This window comes from Oncorhynchus tshawytscha, linkage group LG09, assembly GCF_018296145.1.
Source record: "Oncorhynchus tshawytscha isolate Ot180627B linkage group LG09, Otsh_v2.0, whole genome shotgun sequence".
NCBI classification, from domain to species: Eukaryota; Metazoa; Chordata; class Actinopteri; order Salmoniformes; family Salmonidae; genus Oncorhynchus; species Oncorhynchus tshawytscha.
In genome coordinates, this window is record NC_056437.1 from 38,082,449 (window position 1) to 38,103,737 (window position 21,289).

Genomic DNA, 21,289 nt, shown 5'->3' on the forward strand with positions numbered 1-21,289 from the left:
CCTTTGCTGTCCGCCATACCTGTCACAACCATGCTCCACAGTTTAGGTTAGAATGGTTGAGAAAACATGACTGTAGGCTTGGTGCCTTGTCAGATCCTCAACAGTCCACATTCCCTTTCAGTTCAACAGATTGATGCTCAAGTCAAATCAAGTGATCCTTCATTATCCAATGAAGGGACATTAATTTGGCTGCTGGTTCTCATCCAAATAGACCAAATGGATCTCAGCGATCAATTGTCTTCTTTTACCATCTTTGAATGAAGGACTTGTGTTGAGTACCACATGATCTTAGCAGAGGTCCTTGCTCTATACCCCAATGGTCTGCCCTGTATTCTGCTGTTTTGCGCGTCTCCATTCCCTAAGTAATATGTGATATGATCTGCCTCGCGTGGATAAAAATAGCCAGTGGAATTGGTTTCCCTGCTGACGGAGCATTGCTGTTGGATGTACAGCACTGTTTAGTGTCCGATTAATGTCTTCCCCATTACTGAGGTTCAGCTCTGAGGTCATTAGCACAATCTATTGCTCTGTGGAGAGCACAGTGTATGAGGCTGTGCTCAACTGTGTTGAAGAGCCCAAAGCTCACAGAAGTCACTGTGACATTAAAACAGGAAGCGGTGCTGACCCAGTGAGACAGAGGAGCATCCTTCTCTGAGAGGCTGAATTACCCGCTCCTCTCCTCTGCCCTCTACACCCCTCCCCCCTACATACTACTCATGGGATGGGATGCTGTTTATCCAACGGTAAGAAGGCTTGCTTCCCTAGTGTGTGTGTGTGTAATAATACTTTTTTCCCAAAGTCTCTGAGGCCATTTTAGAGAGCTAATAGCCTAATGACTTGTGGCATTCTTTCACATGACATTCCTTTGTCATGCCAATACTTTGTTTTATCCTACATCTATTGAGCAGCGTGAAAAGGCCTATCGACAATATAATAGAGTTATGAGTTGAAACAGTGACAATTGTAAGTGGTCTTCCTTTGTGTTTACCAAAACATGTAAGTAGGCTCTGTCTAATAGAGGCTACATGTAGACTAATTTTCTCGGAATGTAAGGGGTTTCAAATACTTACATACAATCTGTAATCATTTTTTGTGTATATTTTTGTGTGAAAGTAGGAAGTGGGCTAAAACTCTGGTTTTGTAGAGCTATGTAGACTTGAGCCAAAACTCCATCTTGTTTCCTTTAATGGCCCAGTGCAGTCAAAAACGTGATTTCCTATGTTTTATAAATATTTCCACACTATGAGGATGGAATAATATTGTGAAATTGTGAAAATTATGATAATGCCCTTTTAGTATACGAGTTGTTTGAAAAGACCTGAGTTTTGGCCTGCCTGGTGACATCACTAGGTGGTAAATTGGTCAATAGACCAATAGGAAATAGAGTTCCTAAACTCTCTGCCAATAACAGCTAGTTTTCAGTTTTCCCCTCCCCACTCAGACCACTCCCAGACAGTCCTAGCAAAATTCTTGTTTGAGAAATTGCTCATGCTATGAAGATATTTCTGTTTCTTTTTGACCATTTTATTTTCAAACAATCACAGTAGGGTACTTAATTGATACCCAGAAATGATTTGATATTGATATTTTAAAAAATGACTGCATTGGACCTTTAAACAAGGCGGCATTGATCAGACTACCCACGCTGTGCGGCGCGCGCTAGTGTCTGTTCACTTTTGATGAAGGGGGACACGTTGAAGTAGCTATAGGCTTCCATAGAAATGATATTTTTGTGACTGATAATCCATTTCCTAACCTGTCGTAATTCGTTAAATAAGAGGACAAAGACAGACAATGCTGCGAGTATACTGCCGATGATAAGGTAAGCGTTCATTGATATACTTAATTATAATTACCCATCTGAGTTAATTAGCGGTATAACCTATGCCGTAGGTAGTAATTACTTTACCGATTAAAACGTGACTGATTTAATTTTGATTAAATATGCGACTGTTTTGTCCTCGAGCTCGCGATGTAAATGCAATTGATTTATGTATGGCTTTTGAAGTGCCGCTCCATATTGCGAGTGTCTCCACCAAATGAACTCGCTCAGAAGCGTCTATAACCGCATTATGAATCCCTCAAGGGTTCAACTGTGGGACATGTAACAGAGAAAATTATATCGACTAGGTTTTTAAAAATTATATATGAAAGTAAACTGAGTGTGAAACGGTGAATTTACTATGAACTAATAGGTGTTGGTCTATGCATCATCCATCCATGACACTACATAGCCACCATCAGTCGGTGTCACACTACTTATAAAGGCTATAGGCCGATTTATAAAGTCTTCATAAGCACTACATGGTCTAAATGCTTCATGTATAATTTAGAAACAGAATACTAAAATAAAGTGTGAACATTTGGCATAACCATTTTCCCTTAATAATGTTTTCTGAAGCATATAGGATTTCTTAAGTGTTTGTGAAGGCTTCATTATGTCTTAAAACATGGTTCATTTTGGACTGATGTTTTAAAGTTCTGGCTGGATTCAAAACAGAATTTATGCAAAACATGATCCATTCTGTTTTCTTGGCATATAAATAACACCACCTAAAATGTGTGAACAGACAACCTATTCCATAGATATCCAAGAGGTCTGGGTCTTTATGGCACAGGAGGTAGTGTGGTTGTGTTTTGACAAAGAGTCGCTGGTTCAACCCCCACTCCAGATATTCCACTCCAGTTGCTACATTCTGATTGACTCACTTCAATTCTATGAATGTGCAAAATTCCCCTCCTTCCCTTTGTTTTTCATAACTCTTATCTTTGGGACACAAAAATGTCAGAGTCATGATGATATGATATGAGAGACAGTTAAGCCATAACATTCCATATCTCTACTGTTATATTATGCATGAGAACTTCATCTACCAGTCAATACATGTTTGGTATGCTTTGCCATTGATGTTGGTCAATGCCTTGTCGTCTTGATCTGAGTGGAATGTTTTTGTTTCATTCAGGCCAGTGTTTGCCTAAGTTACATTCATGAATTGGATTTTGGATCTGCCTCAAAGCCACATTGGCCATGTATCTAATTGGATGCTGTTGAAAATTCTATTTCTCTGTGTGTGTTTTGGTGATGCAGTTACGTTATGTTTATGATTGTTTAATTCTGCCCTCTGTGCAAAACATGTTGTGTGTGTGTGTGTGAGGGAGTTTTAGTTTGCTTAGTGAAATTGCATGCGTGCTTGTTTGGTTATGCTCACTTATTTGTATGGGCATTTGTGTGTGTGTGTGTGTGTGTGTGTGTGTTTGGCCAGCTGCTTTTCTGTGTGTGGGTGGAGTGGTGTCAGAGGTCTGAGCCACTTACAGTTACTTCCTGTCTCTGCATAACGTTGTATAAGAGAGGGGGCGCTGGTCAGGAGTGATCATGTTTCTCCTCTCAATTCACACACACACACACACACACACACACACACACACACACACAAACTGTGCTGCCGGCATGAAAATCATCTGCTCAATAACATAAATTAATTATCTTTTTCCTAACCAGAACTGTATAGGTAATGGACTGCCATAGGAATTGCCATGAAAGAACCTAGAAAATGGCCTCTGACTCACTGTCATTAGCAGAAATGTCACTGAAAATATTACAGAAACAGCACTAGAAATGTGCAGGAAATTTAGGGGCAGAAGTCACTGATGCCAAATTGGACTCGCCCCATAGAGAATGTCCATGGTTTGTAAAGCTGAGGGGCCCTTTGGATTTCTCCACACTAACTAGTGAAGTTAGAGAGGAATGTGCTCAATGTCCCTCAGTGCCCTTATATACTGTCTCAGGTTTGGCACACCGTTCATTAAATGTTGAGATGTCGGATGTGCTCTGCTGATTTTTTGGGGGAGAAAAGGGCTCAATATTCCTTCTCAAGTTCCTCGAAAACAGAGGAAGGGGAGGTTGTATTAGCTGAGCATTTCAGATCTGGGTGGATATTAAACACCTAGTTTAAAATCTAAAAGATATTAGAATATTTATTATAGACTCTAAAGACCCCTGCTGTGAAGTGAAAATGTTAGTTTGAATAACAATTATATTTTTGTCCTGAGGTCCTATGAGTACAGATTCAGTAAGTTGTGTGGGTATCTGCCATCTTAACTCAGGTCAGAGAGAGAGTGTATGGAATGTGCATAATGGTATCTAGGGACCCATTGGCATCGTTGCCAATGGTTGATGGGATTCTTTAAATTTGTCTTATGAAGCGGAAATAACACCACCCGGTAAGATAATCTGCATTGGACTGTATCACTGGAAGCAGAGCGGGAATCAGAGTGATGGGAAGTTTGTACTTTTTAAAATTCTAGAAGCCTAGTTACATTCCAATTTAATCTGTTGCGCATTGAGTTTTAAAATCCACAGAAAGTAATCAAACCATACCAGAGACTAATGTGGTTGGGATTCACACCAATTTACATTTTTACCTACGCATGTAGCTGCTTTCCTTGGTCCCAATTCCAATTAACCAGCCATAAATCCAAATATTGTCGCTCATATAGTGAGGACCTGGCAGTTAACCTTCTCACGTTAAGCTTCTCACACTATCCTTCTGTTAGTAATCGCATTAAATGCCATATCTGGCTAGGTACTCACTCACCCTCACTCATCAAATCAAATCAAATCAAACTTTATTTGTCACATGCGTTGAATACAAGTGTAGACCTTACCGTGAAATGCTTACTTACAAGCCCTTAACCAACAGTGCTGTTCAAGAAGAGTTAAGAAAATATTTACCAAATAAACTAAAGTAAAAAAGTTACACAATAATGTAACAAACAATGCAAAAGAACAAAAAATAAAACGACCCCCATTGGCACTGTATAAATTGACTTAAAATTGCATCCCTCCTAAATCCTTCCCTGACGATGTAGCTTGTTCTGTTCCAAACCAAGTGGCGAAGCTGCAGTTAAACTGAAACACAGACTCCTGATTGTAGCTTTAAGGGATCACAGATAGATGGTGGTCCTTGCTTTCACTTATTCAATCACATCCCACTGGGCACATCACCTTATTTCAACGTGGATAATTGGGTAATATTAAGTTTAGACATTGATCAATGAGATTTACAACCTATATTCATTCACCTACTCAAAAAGACAGTCAAAAGTTAGTTGAATTTCCAACTATCTAAGCACAAGATAAATCTCCTTCAAATGTTGATATTTGGTTGCATTGACAACCAAACACAATTCAATATCACTTTTGAAATACAAAAATACAATTTGAATTGTTAGGTACTACTGTACTTTTTGGAGCTAGGAACACTAGCATTTCGCTACACCCACAATAACATCTGCTAAATATATGTATGTGACCAATAAGATTTGATTTGATAAATAGCCTATTAACTTGTTAACAAATTATATGTTGGATTCACGTCTCCACCTCAACCAAAAATAAAAGTTAAAGAATGGAACTAAGCCATTAAGTCAATAAATATCATTACATTTTGAATCAACCAGAGCTTGAAACCCTAAGTGTATTGTATTGTCTATTTTTAGTTTAATTCTTGGTTGAATTTGAACAATAGATGATGATGACTTTCCAAATTGTATATAGGCCTAAATAGCATCATTGATGATATATGAGTGATAAAGTATGGTCACATTTAATTTGCTCTATTAATCCTACCCTTTTGGAATGACTTTGATAGCAACAGTGAATCTATTTCATTTTTTAAGTGGAGATCTTTGTCTCAACAATCATTCTCACGATAGCACATTGGTAACAGTCTGTGAAAGCTATCATAGCTAAGAAGGGCTTGCTTAAAACTCTGAATGGGAGATTAAAGAGTAGTTGTAGGTAGATCAATTCTCCAGTAGGAGGTGCTGCCCAGCCTATTGATTTTTTTCAGATCGTGGATATAACATTGAAGATCTGACGTTGTTTTTGAAATTGACATTTGGTTACCATGATGCCATCATTGTGTGGTAGAAATGTCACCCTCAAAATTAACAGTTTACGTTGATGACTTTTTTCCAAATCCAATGTATTTTCCATGTAGATTCCACGCCACAATACATTGACAAATTACGTTGAAACAATGTTGATTCAACCAGTTTGTGCCCAGTGGGATACTGGTACGCGAACAGGACCTTGAGTGAATGAGGACATATTTGATGAGCATCTCAAGCAATGAGACGATGCATTTTGTTGTAACATTTTGCAATATGATAATATTCCACTTCACTGTGTTATCTTCCAATGATGGATCTTTGATCAGGTGACTATATAATGTTTTTTTCCTCCCAGACAATTTACATTTCCTGGAAGGCGACACTGTATTCATACATTATTCAGACATAGGAACCAGCATAGAAGTAGTGATCAAACCTAACTCATACCTCAGTCTCATAATGACGGATGTTCACTGTGACAATATCACACACACACACACAGAGAGAGAGAGAGTTGGGGGAATGAACCCAAACAAAAACTGTACGAAATGTAAGAACATCAACATGGATGATATGGAGGGTTGTCTATTTATTCATCCATAATAATTACATAAAATATGTTTGACTGCGGCTCTATCTACTATTGAAAAGCATCCCTTATCCTTGAATAACAGGAGAATCTCCAGACTCATCATAATGTACTGAGTTTGCGACCACACATATCCAGTGAATAACTGTATCTCTGCCAGAATGACAATAAAAGTGCTAACACAGACGAATTCTGTGATAACTGTCATTTTGTGCAAGGTTGGCAATGACAGGGGGGGTTGTAGTTTCCTCCTGCCCATGGTGACAGGGCCCCTCACTAGCGTTTGCCACCTATTTTTTTTTAAAGACCATTTCGTCGTGACAGGCACAGCCATTTGAAGATAATTAGGCTGAAATCTCCCTTCGCTCGTCATAAAAGTCCAATCAGTAGAGACGTTGATTCAATGTGAGGCGGCCAGCTGCCCAGGCCTGATCGTCTAGCCCATCTAGCCCCGGCCCTGATACCATTAATTGGACCTCTTTAATATTTATGGATCATCTTTAAGATAAGGAGATATGTATTTCTCTCCTGCTGAGCCCTTATTTCAAAGGGTGGCTGTTCAGTGCTAGGTGATAACCCCCTGCAATTGTGCCTGAGAGAAATCTTGTCACATTTTGGCAGCTTATCTGCTAGGCTGCAGACGAGAGCACAGCATGTGTACAATTACAGACTAGGACCTCCTTCATTGAAGACGATGTGAAATAGCAAATAGGTCATTTTCTTTCTCGAGAAAGTCAGCAAATGTTAGTATAACGTCAGTGTTAAGGAGTAGTCTTAGTCTGGCATTGGCCTTCCTCCTACTTGGGCCTCCTATCCTTTTTCCCAATCTTTTTTCTCTCTGTTCAAAGCTTCATTAAACTTTGAAGCTGCATATTTCCCTTCCCGGCCCCCCCTGCCAAAGGGCAGTGATGCATGTGTCTAAATGGTCAGGGCGGAACCAGATAAGGTGTACTTGCAGTTTGCTTCTCCCAAAAAAACATAATTTTATATTTAACAAAAACCTATCAGTTGAAAGTGATATTCAAACCAGGGCTTGTATTGGACCGGTACACAGTCTTGTATTGATTGTAGTCTGTCGATGTTAGGGTATGGATGAGTATCATGTTACAGTCTCCCACATGTGGTAGGGAGTGTCACATGTTTTTGTTTGAGATTAGGATTTTAGGATAGGCCGTCATATCAGGTAGGAGGGGATGTAAAATGGAGGTGTCTCTATAACAGCACACCAGAGTATCCACAATGAAATAATGAGGTTATCCTACAATAGAATTCAGCTCCCTCATCTCTTCTGACCTTCTCTATCCACAGATCTCACCAGCCGAATGCACTGAGGAGGATTTAGAGCAGGATTGAGTGAGGAGGAACTCTCTCAGTTCTGTACTCAGGATTATTGGGTGTGGTTTAGGGCAGAGCTGACTTAGCCAATAAAACCTGAGGAAGTTCCCCTGACAGCCTGCTGTCCTAAGGGGGTGACTGTTAGTTCTGCTTGCACCTACAGTATTCCACTGGGCCCTCCAGCCACTCCCTGGTCTCTGATGGAGGGCAGCCCAGAGAAGCAGAAGCCCAGCCCGCGACACCGGCCCAAACCCAGGGGCCCCTCCACACTGACTCTGGGCCAGTCCCGCAGCACAGAGGACCTATCTGAGGGCCTCCCCAGGGCCAACTTTAGGAAGGGCTTCTCCCTACGTAACGTCAGCCTGTGTGTGGTGGACGGGGTCCGGGACATGCTCCAGAGGAGCCGAGGAGCCTCTCCAGAACCCCGCTGCAGGCTCAACGGGGATACGGGAGGGTGTTGGAGTCCCCGCCTGCTGCGTATGCCCCGGGGATCCCGCTGTGCTGCCCTGAGGCCCCTGCCAGCTGAGGTGCAGAGGGAAGGAGCCCTGCGTTACATGGTGGCAGACGACTCGCACAGCATGGGCAGCAATGCTCAGTGGCAGAAGTGTCGTCTGCTGCTGAGGAGGATGAGAGGAGGAGGAGAAGGAGGGGTCACTGAAGGGGAGGGGGGATTCCTGCTGGAGTTCTATGTACCACCCAAGGTAGGTTCCCTGGTCCGCGCAGAAGTTGGCTTGAGCTTTGATTGGTTATCTCAAACTGTGAGAAAGGCACAAAGCAGAACCAATCAGTAAAAAAGCACATCCTCAACGCATCGTTCCAACAACATCAACATAGCCTTTCCAGACACTGAAGTCAGGAGGACTTCGAGTTAGGTGTCAGCCACTAGTGAACTATATGAATTTTGGTCAAACTACAAGTGAAAAATAGATTTCTAACAGGGATGCAGTGCTAACTTGTCTTTTTTCTCTGACCCAGTCATCCAAGCCCAAATTGAGTGTTCCTCTGACAGCCGTCATGGAGGTGCGGACCACCATGCCACTGGAGATGCCAGACAGGGACAACACCTTTGTCCTCAAGGTCAGCTTTACTTGTAATGTCAGTACATTTTTATCACAAGTGTACAGTTGAAGTCGGTAGTTTACATACACTTAGGTTGGAGTCATTAACTTGTTTTTCAACCACTCCACAAATTTCTTGTTAACAAACTATAGTTTTGGCAAGTCGGTTAACTTATAATTCACTGTATCACAATTCCAGTGGGTCAGAAGTTTACATACACTAAGTTGACTGTGCCTTTAAACAGCTTCGAAAATTCCTGAAAATGATGTCATGGCTTTATAGAAGCTTCTGAGAGCCTAATTGACATCATTTGAGTCAATTGGAGGTGTACGTGTGGATGTATTTCAAGGCCTACCTTCAAACTCAGTGCCTCTTTGCTTGACATCATGGGAAAATCAAAAGAAATCAGCCAAGACCTCAGAAAATTTTTTGTAGACCTCCACAAGTCTGGTTCATCCTTGGGAGCAATTTCCAAACGCCTGAAGGTACCCCGTTCATCTGTACAAACAATAGTATGCAAGTATAAACACCATGGGATCACGCAGCCTTCATACAGCTCAGGAAGGAGACTCGTTCTGTCTCCTAGAAATGAACGTACTTTGGTGCGAAAAGTGCAAAACAATCTCAGAACAGCAGCAAAGGACTTTGTGAAGATACTGCAGGAAACGGGTACAAAAGTGTCTATATCCACAGTAAATTGAGTCCTATCTTGACATAACCTGAAAGGCCGCTTAGCAAGGAAGAAGCCACTGCTCCAAAACCGCCATAAAAAAGCCAAAGCACGGTTTGCAACTGCACATGGGGACAAAGATTGTACTTTTTGGAGAAATGTCCTCTGGTCTGATGAAACAAAAATAGAACTGTTTGGCCATAATGACCATCGTTATGTTTGGAGGAAAAAGGGGGAGGCTTGCAAGCCGAAGAACACCATCCCAACCGTGAAGCACAGGGTTGGAGGCATCATGTTGTGGGGGTGCTCTGCTGCAGGAGGGACTGGTGCACTTCACAAAATAGATGGCATCATGAGGCAGGAAAATGATGTGGATATTCAAGCAACATCTCAAGACATCAGTCAGGAAGTTAAAGCTTGATCGCAAATGGGTCTTCCAAATGGACAATGACCCCAAGCATACTTCCAAAGTTGTGGCAAAATGGTTTAAGGACAACAAAGTCAAGGTATTGGAGTGGCCATCACAAAGCCCTGACCTCAATCCTATAGAGAATTTGTTGGCAGAACTGAAAAAGTGTGTGCGAGCAAAGAGGCCGACAAACCTGACTCAGTTACACCAGCTCTGTTAGGAGGAATGGGCCAGAATTCACCCAACCTATTGTGGGAAGCTTGTGGAAGGCTACCCAAAACGTTTGACCCAAGTTAAACAATTTAAAGGCAATGCTACCGAATACTAATTGAGTGTATGTACACTTCTGACCCACTGGGAATGTGATGAAAGAAATAAAAGCTGAAATAAATCTTTCTCTCTACTGTTAATCTGACATTTCACATTCTTAAAATAAATTGTTGATCCTAACTGACCTAAAACAGGGAATTTTTACTGGGATTAAATGTCAGGAATTGGAAAAAACTGAGTTTAAATGTATTTGGCTAAGGTGTATGTAAACTTCCGACTTCAACTGTACGTAGGCGTTATGACATAACAGTCAGGGTTACCAAATGCTCTGTATGATGCAGATTTGCGTAATGAACCAAACAGTGAAAGACTGTCTGAGTACAGTGTCTATGTAGATAATTGATTCCCTCACTCTGTATACACTTGTCAAACACAACTTTTGTAGTAATCAATGTCAATGCTTTGTGCACAGTGAGTGATAAATATACAGAGATGCAGTTGACAGAGAGACAAATAGTCGGCTGAGGTAAACCACGGACCATATTGTTCAGCTAAGCTCTTGTCAGTAGGCTAAAACAGGCTTCTAATATGGTACCATCAAGATATGTTCTGCTACATTCACTCAATTATAGGTTGGCCTATATATAGTATGTATTGAAATGATCTTATATTTGTGACCTTCAGCCCTGTAAGAACTACGTTTGATAGATAAATATGTACTGTATAATAGAACTTAACCATCTGTATCATTTGGTTTCTTTATACACCTATCCAATACTCTCATATCTACACAAGTGTCTATTTGATTTGGAATGTGCTAATCTTGTGCCTAATCCAATGCCTGTGTTGCAGGTGGAGAATGGAGGAGAATACATCCTGGAGACATTAGACTCCCTGCAGAAACACTCCTGGGTGGCTGACATTCAGGACTGCATAGACCCGGGGTAAAGAAAAATACCATTACACTCGCTTCTCTGTGATCTAGGGGTGAATCTTAATGAAGTCTACAAGTGCAAGTAGATTCCTTCCCTTCTCTCTGTTCCTGCACTGATGTGAAAGCAAAATCCCAGTGGGCAACCACGATATTGCTTTCATCGACCTTGTCTTTTCAGATTGACAGAAGACTATTGTACCCTATATAGATGATTTTATGCAGTAACAATCAAACCCGTTCCTTCTCATCCCCTGTTTGTCTTCTGTGTGCAGGGACAGTGGAGATGACATTGAGCTGACGTCTTGTCCTCATGGCCAGTTCCCCTCGGTGTCCACCTGTAACTGTGAGCTCATGGCTAGTGAGTATTTATTCACTTTAATTGGTAATGGTAACTCAGCATCTGACTGTATAGGGTAACTCCATGTTCTCTCTATGTCCACCCAGACATACCCAAGACCCCTCAGCACCGTGCTGGTCCTTGTGGCGCCTCAGGGCCCCGCTTTCGGACCCTGTTGGCCTCCCCATTGCACCCCACCCATGTCCCCCTAGAACGCTTCCTCCAGTCACTGGAGTCCAACAGGCCTGGAGCAGGTAATGGCCAGCTCTCTCTGTGGAAAGGCTGCTTTTTGCTAAGACAATATTGTGATAAAAGGTGCTTATATTATGCTTCTCACCCGTAGGTGAAGGAACACCCCGCTCTGAGATGGACACCTCTCTGACCTGCTACCCATGGTTCCACGGTACACTGTCTCGAGTGAGTGCTGCTCAGCTGGTGTTGGTGGGCGGAGCCCGGAGCCATGGGCTCTTTGTGATTCGCCAGAGTGAGACGCGCCCGGGAGAATACGTCCTCACCTTCAACTTCCAGGGCAAAGCCAAGGTACACTCAGACGCAACCTGGTTCCAAACTAGTCTCTTTATCTGGCCGGCTGCCCATTCACTCAGGGTTCCCCTTTGCATCACAAGGGCAAAATGTATGTGAACCACATGCTTCCTCAGCTGAGTATTGGCCATATGGCCTTGATTCATTAAAACAATTATTCACCCCAAGATTCCCTTGTATTCCCCTGCTAGTTCACCCAAATGTATCTCATCTTATGGACACATAAAAGTAGTCTAGCAACGACCCAAGATGTGTGTGTTTACTAAGCTACAGCTTAGCATTAGCATTGTTGAACGCAAGCCAATGGTAGAAATACCTAACAGCATGCCTCTACCTCCCTGTGAGCAGCACCTGCGTCTGTCTGTGGACTCTCAGGGCCAGTGCCATGTGCACCACCTGTGGTTCCAGAGCGTGGGGGACATGCTGCAGCACTTCCACTGCCACCCCATTCCGTTGGAGTCCCGCGGGGCTGCAGATGTCACGCTGCGATGCTACGTCCAGACACAGCGCAGCCGCCCAGGTAACACGTGGGCTAATGCTGTCTTACTGTTTGAGATATGTCAAATGTAGGCTATTATGATTATAATAATGTCCAACATGTCCAAAAACAATCGCTGCATTCCTTGATTCCTGACCCATATCTAACCTCTTATCTTAAATGTGTTCAGTCAAGCATTTACATTATCGGAGCTACAAAAAGGGTTACCTAGCCGAACAGTGGTTTTCAAAGAAAAAGTAGTTTCAAGCCGACAAAGGAGTCTTTTAGGAAAGATCCACTGGACTAGGCAAGCATAAGGAATTGAGGATCACTCTTCCAGGCTGATGTCTTTTTGATGATTCGCCACAAGGGAAGGGAGAGGCGAAAGAGACAAAGGGCACTTTTAGTTGTCCTAATCCCTTTCTCTCTGGCTCTCCCTCTGTAGGATTACCTTCTTTACTCAGTGCTGCTCTCTCTTCCCTCACCTGCTCCAATTGTGGCCAATCCTCTCACTGTGGCCAGTACTCAATTGTCATAATCAAGTAAAAGTCTAAAAGTATTTGGTTTTAAATATGCTTAAGTATCAAAAGTAAATGCTAAAATTGACATAAGTATCAAAAGTAAAAGTATAAACCATTTCAAATTCCTTATATTAAGCAAACCAGACGGCACAATTTTCTTTCTTTTTTTATTGACGGATAGCCAGGGGCACACTCTGACACTCAGACATAATTTACAAACGAAGCATTTGTGTTTAGTGAGTCCGCCAGATCAGAGGCGGTAGGGACGATCAGGGATGTTCTCTTGATAAATGTGTGAAGTGGACCATTTTCCTGTCAAAATGCAACGAGTACTTTTGGGTGTCAGGGAAAATGTATGGAGTAAAAAGTACATTATTTTCTTTAGTAATGTAGTGGAGTAAAAGTTGTCAAAACTATAAATAGTAAAGTACAGATACCCCAAAAAACAACTTAAGTAAAAATACTTGAAAGTACTAAAGTACTTTACACCACTGGCAACCCCTCTTAGTGCCAGCCTTTCTGAATTAATTTGGTCTCCTGTTTTGATTTCTACTGAAATATCCTCCTTCACAAATCCTTCCCTATGTATCACTAAAACCAGTCCTCTTGTTTTGTTTTATCTTATGTTGTTTTGTATTATTACCCCCTGAATATAGAATATAGAACATAGAACATCATATTATTGTAATTGCAATTTCTGACTTGATGCTGCTGTGTTCCAAGCTCGATCTATGGTAGCCTGATCCACCATCCTGACCGCTGCGTTTTATTTTAGTTTCACAACAGAATGTAAGCTTGCAGAATGTAACATCAGGATTGCCGAACAAGGTTAGATCTATGGTGCATTTGTCTGTGTGTTTCAAACATGTCTCGTGTATCCGTTGGGTTCCTCTTTGCAGAGCTCTGTGTGTCTCGGATGTCCACCCCTACCAGAGAGCCTGGCTGTCGGAACGGCCTCCACCAATTGGCACAATTCTTTCCCGGAGTCTTGCAGCCAGTTGGTGGATCTGTGGACTCTCCTCTTCCCCCTAGTTCCCCTGCTCTACCCCGCATCCTGCCTCCCTTCCCCAGACTAGAGGATGGGGGTGATGGTGGCTTACAGAGCCGCAGTGGCAGCATAGAGCATCTTCTACCACCCTCTGGTGGCTCAGCTGATGAACAGCAGGAGACTGAGGGAGCACAAAGAACAAGAGCAGTAGAGAACCAGTACTCTCTCTACTGAGGAACCTTGACATCATCTATGACTCTGACAGCATCAGGATCAGATATCTGTTTTGTCAAATGGATTTTGCAGGTGGTGGAACAGGTTTGGAGAGCCTTTACGCACAAAATATATTGATGAATAAAAACAATATAGTGGTTTGATTCATCCTGAAAGTTGTCATATTCAAGTTTAGTCCCTGAAATATTGGATGGTGGAAAAAAAGTGTACAACAGGGGTTGAACAATAGTCCTATAAATCTACCCTAATCCTCACTAATCATGGAACTGTATAACAAAAGTCCAGTTGTAGTGAACTGTGCGCCAGGCTCCAGGTTTAACCTGCTATGTGTGGTCTGAGTTCCATAATGATTCAAATGGCTACATGCCCCAAATTATTCCACAACGTTAGCCTAATATGACCCACTAATGCTAGCGACCCTCAGGAAACACACGGACGTGACAGAGTAAAGAAAGGTAAGGTTATGGAATGATGCCAAATGTAAGCTACAAGAAAACAAACACTAAAGTGATACTTGTAAATGTATCTGGGTATAACTGACAGTGGCTCCTGATAGAGGTTAATATTTAACATGATACACATTGTAAAAGAAAATGGAGAAAAGCCCAGGCGTAAGCTTGTAATTACAACATTCTAAAGCGCACACATCAACTCGGCAGGTTCAGCCCTACAGAAGCTTTGGTCTCCAAATTTCATCCATACAATTTACGAGGGCACAATTAAAATGTTGAATAACGGCACAGCTATTTATAGCCTATTTCACTGTGGAAAAGAGGCCGTAAATCATGTCATGTTGATGTGGTTTTCAGTTTGCTTCCATATGGCTGGTTTCACATTCGTCTCCAGGGATCATAAGGAAAAATCATCTAAAACAATTGCTGTGCATTTACAATCCCCTTCTCCAAATGTATTACTCATTTACCTAGCTCTTATCAATAGTTATTTTCAATGTATACATTACAGTGAATGGAGAGTGCTGTTATTTCTTTCGGGAAATATAGTTATTTCTAATAGCTCAACCTTATTCATGGTTTTCTCGCCACACCATTTCTTAGACCTCCCCCTCGAATGAATAGCATGCTATTATCATGCTTAAGTTCAAGGTAAGAATACGCATAGAGCTAAAAGTGCATAAAAAGGAAGTAATGTTCCATTTACGCGCGTTTAACTCTGGTCGGAATCGGGTAGGAATGGATGGGGACTTGCAGTGAACTTGAGATAACAACTTGTGGTAGTTGTCAATGTCATGGAATCTCAGACCTAACACATGACAAGGAAGGAGAGGATGATACACCCAAGTGGATGGAACTGTTATATTCATCCTCTTCATCCCTCCCAGATCTCAGTCATCCCCTTTGATCAAAAGACTGTGGCCCAATGTCTGTACCATGATAAATTGATTCTCTAGAGAGTTTCATAAATCCCCTGGCCCCATGGAGTATTACCATTAGTCAACAGGGAGCAATATGTAATAAAAACATTTACAGAAATGCCACTGTGCTTGCTACTATGACATGTTGGTGTACCTTCCTGAATAAAATTGTATCAAATGCAAAAGAAATGTAAAGGCCCAGTGCAGTCAAAAATGTGATTTTCCTGTGTTGTATATACAGTGCATTCGGAAAGTAGTCAGACCCATTGACTTTTTCCACATTTTGTTACGTTACTGCCTTACTCTAAAATTGATTAAATTGTTTTTTTTTACTCTAATCAACCAAGTCATAGACTGCTCTCTCTGCTTCCGCACAGCAAGCAGTACCGGAGGACCAAGTCTAGATCCAAAATAACACCTAGTTTTCAGGTTACATATCCCTCCCACCAGGCTCGTCCAATTAGGCCCCTCACTCAGACCACTCCGACAGTCCTAGCTTAATTCTTGCTTGTCAAATTGCTCTTACATAAGTAGCGAGTGATGACGTAGTGCACATAAAAATACATTTTGTGGTTTAATGCTCATGTATCAAAAAAAAAGGGTTTCAATCGCATTTTGAACTCTACTGATGATTTTCTCACAAGAAAAATAGCGTTATATGGCAAGTGTGCCCACTTTGGTATTGGCAAGTGCTCTAGTGTACGCATAACATACATGATAAGATTATATATTTTTTAATGTACGGTAGCCAAGCATCGATTATCATGTCACCAGAATAAGACCCTAGATATTTTATTGGAAAGGAGCATCAAGCTCATCACCTTGCACTTTCAACACCCTGTGAAGTTCATCATCATTTATTTCATCTGTAGTTTAATAAACTGCATGCTTTCCCGATGAGTCGTAGTGGAAGGACAACACAATATGTCATTGCGTGACTCCAAGCTTACTTCGGTATGATGGTTATTATATCAATATTTGTGCAAAAAAGCATTTCCAATTACATTTCTCACATAATTCATTTTATGACACAAAAAGATAACACCTTGTCTAATGTTTTGCTGACATTTGGAAAGTTTACTGAAAAACAAATTCTGTTTCCATCAGGCCTTTCATTAAAAAAATTATCTGACATGTACTTTACGTGCATAAAAGGTTGGATGGAAACCTGGTTATTGAGATAAAACGGCTGCTTTGGACATTTAAAGAAAAGAAAATTGTCACACTGTCCCCTCTAATTCAATCAAGATGCTGTAGGAGACATCTGGTGGTAAAAATATTTGACTACACTACACTAACCAAACACTTATTATTATTCCCCATATTTTAAAGTTCGGTCTTTTAAAATGTATACTTACAAGAACATCAATGCATTGCTATTGGGATAATTATAACTCTACTGGCTCTGTAAATTTGCTAACTATAACATTTTATATATATACATTAAAGCGACCTCAAAAGTAGTGTAGATTAGTTCATCAAACATGAATAGGAATACATTTTGAAGTCTGAAAATGTCTGACAAACATTGGTCACGTGCATCTCTACTAGACTGAATTGTAGGGCCGGGACAATACCAGCATCGCGATACTCGTTATTATTGTGGCAAGAAAACAAAACACAAAGCAGATTTCTTCTTTAGGAAAACAGTCCTAATGTTCGAAACAAACATCATTATGTTGTCATCCAGTCACATTTATTTATTTTCCAAGCTTATAGCACACAATATTTTACATACAGCAGGTTTTTAAAAAGGAAGGGTCTGCTTCATGTTTTAATTTTTGCCATATTGCAATACTCGTATCATCCCGGCCCTACTTAATTGATGCATCTGCAGGAGAGAAAATAAACACTAATTATTCTGAACTGTGTTGTACCCATTTTTGTACAGTTCTACAACACTGGAAAGTCCTGTGCTGCTGTAACCCTTATGATTAATCCTCTTTGTATTCAGTATTGTATAAATACTGACACATGCTAATAAAGACCCAAGTGACATTCCTTTTTCATGTGCTTCCATAAGCACACTTTTAAAATAATTTATTCATCTTAAATACATTAAAAGTGTTGAGGCAGGGAAAATGACATGAGATTGGCCATACATGTTCTTACTTCAAATATCGTCAAGGCACATTTCAACTAATTTACTGTACACAAAGTTATCTTGTCTCTTACTGATCTTAGGTTCCATTTTTATTATTTCTGTACAGGAGCCCAGTACAGAAGCCCACCTAGGGCCCTTCAGTGCACTAGTCCGTTGCAGGAGTCTCATCTAAACTGAATTACCAAACGTTTTCTCAAAAGCACCTTTTCACCCAGCTACAACTGCTGCTCAGCTGGCTGACACCTAACTCAACTCTAGGCGGCATTCTGCTTTATATTTGGCATTCTGCTTTATATTTGCTTCGCCCACGACTGCCTCGTGAAATACAATCCAGACACTGTGTTTCAACGTTTAGAAGCGTCAATAATCATGGCTTGCGATACGGCTTTCGAAACATATGGCCCATACAGTATCCTTAAGATAAAAAATATACTTACCTATAGCAGTTTTGCACAGATCCTTACATCTATGGGTGCCTCCATCCGATGAAATTAAACTTCTACTACACTTCCCGAGTTACGCTTACGCACAGGTGTTCAGAGCATGCTAGATAGCTAATAGATAGCTTCCATCTGTTTTCCTTGAACAAGTGCTGTAAAATGGAGATATGCCTGTGTGGGAACCATAATCCTATTAAGGTGTGTATCAATTGAACCTTTTTTAAAGTATTTCTCACTGATATGAAAGATAAGGTCCTTATGCTTCCAAAACTGTATCGGAAGCGATGCGTGTTAATGTTCAGACCGAGCAGCAGGGATCTTAACAAAACTCCCCTACAGAAGACGCCTTCATCCAATGACTCTTATGTGTAATGTAATGGAACTGAGACTCATGATCAAGAGCTATCTGATGCCAAGGTCCAAACTTGTGCAGCCAGGTATCATCAGCTTACTTCCCACACTTAAAACTGTGCTCATGACATAAAATTCACTTTTCACAACTTTTTAAAAGCCAAGCTGAATCATAGCACCATATTGAACGTTAACCTAATTAACCATTGCACCGTTCTGCAATTCATTCAACACTGCAGAATCAATCAAAACTGCAATATAGGCCTAAACCAATATGCTTTGGTTCCTCACTGCATCACTTCCTACATCAAACTTCCAACAATTTCCAATTTAAATATTTATATTTTCTAGTGAACTATATGCGAACACACAAGTGATACAGTGCAGTCTTGTGATTGTGGAACAGCTCAACCCAAAGCACCAGTAATCACTCAATCATCAGCATCTATTACAGTATTATTATTGACATATATTCTTAGGTTAAACAGCTTTCATTAGGGCATCTGGATACAGCAAGAATGGAACAGATGGAAACCAGTCCAGGGTGTGTCAAATTGGCACAAGGCATGTCCTTTACCATTGCACTCAGCCTTCCCATATAAATCCTATAGTGTGGATGAAAAGAATACCATCCTATGCTTGTCCAGCGTCAGTTTGCAAAATCAATTTCCTCCCCGTTTCAAGTTGACCAGAATAGACACTGCTATTATGACCAACACTCCCACAGCCATCTCCATCATCTTGCCCATCTCCTGATCTTTGATGGCCTCTTTCTTCCTCATAATCTCTTCCTTCCTAACTCGCAGCTCCTCCTCTCTCATGAGCTGGGATTTATAGTGGGATTTGATGAAGTTGTCAAAGTCGAAAATGTTCTTGCTGTCTATCCCCAAGGCGGAAGTCTGGCGTGCCTCCCTCGTTGGCTGAGATGAGGAGCTCTTGGTGTCCTTCGCGGAAGGTTTGCTCGCTCCAGTAACGTCTCCCTGACTCAGAATGCCTCGGTCGTATTTCTTCCTCAGCCCCTTGTTGCCCAACACGTTGTAAGCCTCGCTGATGTTGGAGAAGCGGTTCGTAGCCTCCTCACTGCCTGCATTCTTATCTGGGTGGTAGACGAAAGACTGCTTGTAGTAAGCCGTCTTGATCTGAGCTTGCGTGGCGGTTGGAGACACCTGGAGGATTTCATAATATGCCGTTCTGCTTTTATATAGGGGCTCAGACATGTTGCCGTTGCCATAAGCTCTCACAAATAACTGCTCATGAGACTGTCGCAAACTAAAGCTCGACTGTCCGATGGCAAATCGCACCATACACAGAGATCTTCTCTGCTCGCGCCTGGTTTGAGTTATGGTGGCCGTCACGAGACCGTTTCTTATCCAGCTTGAAGCTCTGGAGGCAATAACATGGACTTGTGTGTCGGCCAGGTGAGGTGAACTGAGATAAAACCACCTTGAAGCACTATCGAGTCTTCTTATATTCTCACTGTCCGACAAGTTATTCCTCCATGCAGAACCTAACTGTAATACCCCCTCACCGCATTTTGATATAAGGTCGTGGCAAAATCCAATCTTAAATCCACCTTCGGTGAGTCTGCTGAGGGACCTTGAGTTCTCAGTTCTTAAAGTCTCCTCAGGACTTCCGAGAAACGGCAACTGGACCCGGGCTGTATTATCATGGTCATCTTGAGCTTCGCCAGACCGATATTCTGTCAGCAAGCTTGTGGCTTGTATTGCGCCTTTAGCTTGGTTGCCCTCAATCCTCAGAGGCAACTGATGATATGTATTTTGAAGAATTCTGTAGACTCCATTACTAAATTTCAGTCTGACCTCCGCCATGTTTGCAAGGAGCTAATAATAACAATTCCAGTTACAGCAACGGGCCAATAAAAACCTTGGTACTTGGAAAGCGCACAGAAAGTAGCCAATCAAATGTGAGAAACATGTTTGAGACTCATCACTGCGTTACGTCATGGTAATTACGCAACATTTGTTTCTGGTGTATCTGTACTTTACTGTAGTATTTATATTTATTACAACTTGTACTTTTATTTCACTCCTAAAGAAAATAATGTACTTCTAACTCCGTACATTTTCCCTGACACCCCAAAGTAGGCTACTCGTAACATTTTTTTATGCTTAGCAGGACAGGGAAACACGAACATCCCTGGTCGTCTCTACTGCCTCTGTCTGATCTGACGGACTCACTAATACACATGCTTCGTTTGTATGTCGAACTGTTGGAGTGTGCCCCAGGCAATCTATCAATTTAAAAAACACAACATTGTGCCGTCTGGTTTGCTTAATATAATGAATTGTTAATTACTTGTAATACTTAGGTATATTTTAGCAATTACATTTAGCCTACTTTGAATACCAAGTATATTTAAAACCAAGTATTGTTAGACTTTCACTCAGGTAGTATTTTCCTGGGTGACTTTCCCTTTTACTTGAGTCATTTTCTATCAAGTTATCTTTACTTTTTGACAATTGGGTACTTTTTCCACCACTGGTTTCTATGTGTTTGAAGCAATTCCATTTGCTACGTTCCAGCCATCATTATGAGCCTTTCTCCCTTCAGCAGCCTCCACTGCTCCACAGGTACGCTACAGACACAGACAAACGCTCTCTTATATTTCCCTATGACCCTTTTCTCAGGTCTCCCCTCACTTTCTGCTCTTTGGTCTTTCTTTCTGACCTCTCTGGTCTCGCTCTCTCTCTGGTCTCTCTATCTCTGTTCTCTGAACTCTATCTAGTCTTTGACTTTAAT

At 41.4% G+C, this 21,289-nt stretch overlaps 2 protein-coding genes across 2 annotated transcripts; one reads left to right on the forward strand and one right to left on the reverse strand.

The window, feature by feature from the left end:
• Window positions 1–1,439: 1,439 nt before the first annotated feature.
• On the forward strand, window positions 1,440–15,905 carry LOC112257919 (SH2B adapter protein 2). Its single transcript, XM_024431860.2, has 9 exons — window positions 1,440–1,822; window positions 7,793–8,520; window positions 8,795–8,896; window positions 11,080–11,171; window positions 11,434–11,519; window positions 11,606–11,752; window positions 11,842–12,038; window positions 12,390–12,561; window positions 13,940–15,905. Exons 2-9 carry the CDS (start codon window positions 8,020–8,022, stop codon window positions 14,260–14,262), a joined length of 1,620 nt encoding a protein of 539 aa, XP_024287628.1. The 5' UTR covers window positions 1,440–1,822; window positions 7,793–8,019; the 3' UTR covers window positions 14,263–15,905.
• A 570-nt stretch (window positions 15,906–16,475) lies between these two features.
• On the reverse strand, window positions 16,476–20,384 carry LOC112257920. The gene has a single exon (XM_024431861.2). It carries the CDS (start codon window positions 20,356–20,358, stop codon window positions 19,192–19,194), a length of 1,167 nt encoding a protein of 388 aa, XP_024287629.1. The 5' UTR covers window positions 20,359–20,384; the 3' UTR covers window positions 16,476–19,191.
• Window positions 20,385–21,289: the final 905 nt, after the last annotated feature.